This window comes from Myotis davidii, unplaced genomic scaffold (assembly GCF_000327345.1).
Source record: "Myotis davidii unplaced genomic scaffold, ASM32734v1 scaffold149, whole genome shotgun sequence".
In the NCBI taxonomy this organism is placed as follows: Eukaryota; Metazoa; Chordata; class Mammalia; order Chiroptera; family Vespertilionidae; genus Myotis; species Myotis davidii.
The window spans coordinates 1,787,356-1,793,610 of record NW_006352194.1 but is presented as its reverse complement, the minus strand read 5'-3'; the positions used below and the strand labels follow the sequence as shown (position 1 = coordinate 1,793,610).

The following is a 6,255-nucleotide window of genomic DNA, read 5'->3' as shown; positions in this document are numbered from 1 at the left end:
CTGTATTGCTATAGCTCTCAATCAGTTTTTATAGCTCTCAAACTATAGCCCTAGACCAGTTTTTGTATGGCCTAAATGCTAAAAATAGTTTTTACATTTTTTAAGAATTTAAAAAAAAATGAAAGGACAACATGGAACAAACAGAGAGAGCTCATGTGGCTTGTAAGCCTAAAATATGTATTTACTATCTGGCCTGACTCTAAACCAGCGGTTCTCAACCTGTGGGTCGCGACCCCTTTGGGGGCCGAATGACCCTTTCACAGGGGTTGCCTAAGACCATCAGAAAACACATATGTAATTACATATTGTTTTTGTGATTAATCACTATGCTTTAATTATGTTCAATTTGTAACAATGAAATCGGGGGTCACTCCAACATGAGGAACTGTATTAAAGGGTCAAGGCATTAGGAAGGTTGAGAACCACTGCTCTAAACCATTCTTTGAATGCTGGGACTTCGCATTGCTTAAACTGTTTAGGAAGTTTGCTTTTGAGAGTAAAGGCAGAAAAAGAGAGTGAAGTAAGAGTGATGGTATTGGTCTTTACTCTCAGCATATTTAGTAATAATGCACCTGGTAAATAACTATGATACAGTCTTGCATTTTCTGTCTTCACTGGCAAACACTTGCAACAAAGAAAATACAGGTCAAAAGGACATTAGCAGACCTTTGCAATTACTGTTGTTTGCCATGGGGGGAAATGGCACGGAGAATTGTTCTTTGCTTCTGCCCGCCAAAGTGATAAGAGGAAGTACCGGTAGATTTGAATGTGAAGTTAGCAGTTCACTCACTCTTCAACAACGCTTCGGCTTCCCTACTGAGTTTCTTTTAAACCCATGGTTCTAAAGAGGACACCATAGGACATATGTTTTCAAAGCACTATATGCCTGTATTTATTTTTTAAATATTTTTTTTATTAATTTCAAAGAGGAAGGAGGAGGGAGAAGGAGATAGAAACATCAATGATGAGAGAGTATCATAGATTGGCTGCCTTCTGCATGCTCCACACTGGGGATCCAGCCCACAACCCGGTCGTGTGCCCTGACTGGGAATCGAACCCAAGACCTCATGGTTCATAGGTCGATGCTCAACCACTGAGCCACGCTAGCCAGGGCTATATACCTGTATTTTAAAATGGTCGTTCATGTTCAGTAAAATAATTAATACTCTTGAATTTTAGATAATAGGAGAATTATAATTAGATAATAACAAATAAAACAGTGATTTATTCCAGATTTTCAGCTTGTATCAAAGAGATAAACAAACTCCAATTTGAATTTTTATATCAAAATGCAAATATAATTTTTATAAATTGGATTTTTAGAAACCATCCTGTGATACAAAGAGCCAACATTTGCATTCTGGTTGTAGAAGTGTATAGAATAATGTCAGTCTTTTTTCATCAGTGACTACAGGAGCCCTTTATTTCTGTAATAACAAGTTGTTCCTTGATCATTTTTTTTTTTCGATTTTTTAGATGATGTTGATAGTCTGTGTGCAATGAGGAAGAAGAGTATTTCAGGCAGTTTCATTTAATATCATTTCCTAATTGATGTTTATATGCCAGCTGGCAATCTCCCAGGATCTAACTGCTAAACATCAATCTTTTCATGAAGCTATTAGCTAAGTGGGTAGAGTTCAACTCCATTGACACATGCAGTTAGATACTTTTTAAAATAAAGCTATTTGTAAATAAGTTTTTAGCTCTTGACTTGGAGATTTGGTGTGTACTCGTTAGGGACAAAGTGACAGTTTCAAGTACTGAAGTTTAAAATAACATGCACATATGAAAACACTGACCAAATAAAATATTTACAGAATATCCACATAAAATTGGAGACTAACTTAACCGGTTACTCTTTTTATAGCTGAATTATATAAACTGTGCAGATGATTATAAACTGTTTTCTTTTCCTTCTTATAGCTCGTAGAGACTTCATTAAAAGGAGAAATTGCCTTTGATCCCAGAAGCGCCTATTACTTGTGGTTTGTAATGGATTTTTGTGATGGAGGAGATATGAATGAGTATCTGTTGTCCAGGAAACCCAATCGTAAAACTAACACCAGCTTCATGCTTCAGCTGAGCAGTGCCCTGGCTTTCTTGCATAAAAACCAGATCATCCATCGAGATCTTAAACCTGATAACATCTTGATTTCTCAAAGCAGGTTGGATACCAGTGACTTGGAACCCACACTGAAAGTGGCTGATTTTGGTCTAAGTAAAGTGTGTTCAGCCTCTGGGCAGAACCCAGAAGAACCTGTCAGTGTAAACAAGTGTTTCCTTTCCACAGCCTGTGGAACAGATTTCTACATGGCTCCTGAAGTATGGGAGGGACATTACACAGCCAAGGCTGACATCTTTGCTCTGGGGATTATCATCTGGGCAATGCTGGAAAGAATCACATTCATAGACACAGAGACAAAGAAGGAACTCTTGGGGAGTTATGTGAAACAAGGAACTGAGATTGTGCCTGTTGGGGAGGCACTTCTGGAAAATCCCAAAATGGAACTTCTTATTCCTGTGAAGAAAAAGTCTATGAATGGGCGAATGAAACAACTGATTAAGGAAATGCTGGCTGCAAACCCTCAGGATCGTCCAGATGCTTTTGAACTAGAACTCAGATTAGTACAAATTGCATTTAAAGATAGCAGCTGGGAAACGTGACACATACATTATTTGCAAATATCTTGGATGATATGCTGCTTCTGTTTTCACAGTAATGCAACATAATGTGGCTGAAAAAGAATATAAAAAGCTGAACCTCACCTTCTAAGGGTTTAGAATTTATTGTGGGATGTTTTTTTCCTCATTTTTCTTAAGTCTGAGCTGGCCACTTTGTTCGTATGTTTTAAATGTATTACCAATGTGGGTGTAAATTTTTTTTTTTTTTAATGATCATTGGTAGAAGTTTGGCAGGAAAATTCTCTTAAGAGCCAAGAAGAAAAGATAATCCAGTTTTCTGGAAATATGTCTCTAAGTATTTTAGACATTCCTTGTCAGTATTAGCAATTTCCATGGAAGAAGAGGTTTGCGTGCTGGTAATGCAACCTTTGAAGCTTTGTAAAGGAAGCATATATGTATATATTTATGTATATGTAAGTATGTGAATGTGTGCATTTTGCATTCTATATGAAGAAAATGCCACTTCTGTTTAAATTATTTGATGTAGGTTTGGGTTTTTGAGATTTGCTGGTGAAATCAGTGATGAAAAATAATAGAATCTTCATCTTCCTACCCCATCCCTCCCTCTAATGAAATCATACTAAGTTCTTTATTTTTATAATTATACAGTTTTTTTAAAGGCATCATTTTGGAGGGCCTAAAATCCGATTAAACATAAATGAAACTAAGTGATCAAAGCTGCCGAATATGTTTGAGCTCTCCAGTGCCCTATAGCTGCAGGAGTAGAACTAGCCATGCAGTTGTGTGGTAGCAGGTTGGCAAGGATATTGATTCAGTCATACCTTCGTTAGGTAACCAAGCATTCAATTAATCAAACCACTGCATTGGGACATGTTTGCACTTGAGCATCTGCAATCTGAACACAGGATTCTTCTATTTCTGAGATCATTGCTATATATATGTACTATAGTACTTGATATATTCTTTTTTTATTTCAAGAATTTGTCTAAGCCTCAGCATAAAATTGAAGAAACCAAATGAGCTCTATCCTCACATTACCTACCTTGAATCGTCTCTTGTTTCATCACTGGAATTCCTTTCATTTTGTACTAATGCTGTTTTCTCTTCTAATTTGACACAGTAATGGTAGTAATATAGTTGTATTAAATGTTGATCACCTTTTCTAACGGAGATGATACCTATATAGTTTGGCAAATGGATAATATATTGTGACATCAACTATATCTTTCAAGTAGAAAAGTTATAGATTTTATACAATCATTGGTATGGTCTATGTCAAAAACCAGTAGACCATTATTCCTCTTGAAGTCAATTTGATTTTAACTCTACATGGTTGTCTCCAGTTTTTCTGTAAAAGCAGATAGTTAATATCTAAGGAAAGAAAATTTTCCTGAAACAGAACATTAGCCTTCAAGGTTAGAGACCTTAAGACCGTATCTAGGTTGATGTTTATAAAGCACTAGAACCTTTGGTCAAAAGTATTTTTAAAAGTTGGAATATTGAAATAATTGATAGTTTGCATAATCTCTTCAGATGTTCCTTTCGAAGTTATTCAACTTTTGGAATATTGCTATCAATTTTTTTTCTTATTTAAAATTTGTTCAGGGGACTATAAAAGGTAAAAAAGCACAAAGAAATTAGAGTGTATAAACTTTCTGAACTGTGTGTGTTACTTGATCCAGAAGTTTAAAACTTGGACTAAAAGGTTTTATTGAAATAAAGTCTTTTAAAATGAAGACAAATAATCATTTTAACATCATTTTGAAGATAATAAGAGGTGGAACAATACATTGGCACCTCATGATAATTGACCCTCGAGTCTAGATCATCAAATTAGTATAACAGAGATCTGGCCAAGGGGATTGAGTTACTGGAAGTAAAGAGCAGCATTGTAATGTCTGTCAATAACATGACAGATTCATGACAATTCAGGTGATGGTAAGCTCTTCAAATATCTGTGTGCTTGGAGCCATCCTTTCCGAAGTACAAAGTTTTTGGTCCTTCATTTAAAAAGTTAATGATTATAATTTATTTTGAAAGATTTCACCTGTGAGGTAAAATTCTTTTCTTTCATTGGTGGTAAGGGTGTGAGGTGGTCAGGAAGTTTCTGGAATTTTCTCAAGTCTTTGTATCCTAAAATAGCCTTAGATAACAAGCAAAATGACAGTAAATTCTTTGTCATTATTCTTTCAATCAGGAGGTATTTATTAAGTACCTACTGTGTGCTCAGCACTAAAGATCAGTTGATAAAATGACAATTTTAAAATGGTGTATAGCCATAGGTCTTTTCCAGCCTGGAGTAAGAAATACAAGAGATTAGCAATACTTGAAAATTCTTGGATATTTGCTATAGGAAAAATGAAAGAAAGAATTTGTGCACAGTGCCTTGCCCATAATAGGTACTCAATAAACAATTATTCTTCATAGAGTCTCTTGCCATGATTTTATAGTGTTTTATGAAATCTGTCTTAATTGAAAAAAGACCAAATATTTAAAATAAGCTTGTAGGCAGCTGTGACCAGTTAAAATATGGAGTTGTACAGTTAGTTCCTAGAATGTTATTTTGCACTAGTTGTCACTTAGAAAGATGGGGTTCCTGTAGATTTTTTGGTGCTAAGGGATACTTTATCATTATGATGAAGTACGTGTTAAGTGTCAGATAAATAGCACACTGAATAGTTTTTCTGCTGGTCTGTTTTTTCCTCTTTGTTGTTGTTTTTAACTGTAAAATGTTTATCAAAATATTGTAGCAGCTACAAAATAATTCACCAGCATGACAAAATGGTCAAAAAATAAGTCATCAGCACTTCAAAAATGAAAGCAACTTTTGAAATTTTCTTTTAAAATTGTCAAATATATTTTATGAAGAATTTATAAAAGGGGGGGGAAATGATTGTAATTTATTGTTCATGACTTTTTTTTTTTTAATAAAGTGAGTTTCAACAAAAATCAACCCTGAATATTCTACATTACTGGTTTGGTGGTGGCTGAGTAGTTCCATAGTGCTTTACTTAATGAATGTAATACAGGGTATAAAATTTGAAATGATGTCATTTTCAGCCTTACCTATTAATTAAACTTTCTATAATAGAAGCTATTGCTGAAGGAAATATGATTGAGTTATAAAAGTTCTTTTCAGCATTTCAACTTACCTAAAATTTTAGTGCTTTGTATTTTGCAGAATTTGTCAGAAGACCTTGTATATATATGTATATTATGTGTGTGTGTGTATGTGTATATATATATATTTAAATTTTTTTATTCATTTCAGAGAGGAAGGGAAAGGGAGAGAGAGAGAGAGAGAGAGAGAGAGAGAGAGAGGGAGAGAGAGATAGAAGCATCAGTGATGAGAAAGAATCATTGGTTGGCTGCCTCCTACATGCCCCAACTGGGGATCATGCCTGCAAACAGGCATGTGCCCTTGTCCAGAATTAAACCCAGGACCCTTCAGTCCGCAGGCCGACACTCTATCCACTGAGCCAAACCAGCCAGGGCTATATATTTTTTAATCCTCACCCAAGGACATACTTAGAGAGAGGAAGGGAGAGAGAGAGAAACATCAATCGGTTGCCTTCTGTATACTACCTAACTGGGGATGAAACCTGATGCTCA

General features: G+C 35.3%; 1 protein-coding gene across 1 annotated transcript; it reads left to right on the top strand.

Moving 5' to 3' along the window:
* The first annotated feature begins 566 nt into the window (after positions 1-566).
* On the top strand, positions 567-5,596 carry PDIK1L (PDLIM1 interacting kinase 1 like). Its single transcript, XM_006777647.2, has 2 exons — positions 567-575; positions 1,924-5,596. Exons 1-2 carry the CDS (start codon positions 567-569, stop codon positions 2,662-2,664), a joined length of 750 nt encoding a protein of 249 aa, XP_006777710.1. The 3' UTR covers positions 2,665-5,596.
* Positions 5,597-6,255: the final 659 nt, after the last annotated feature.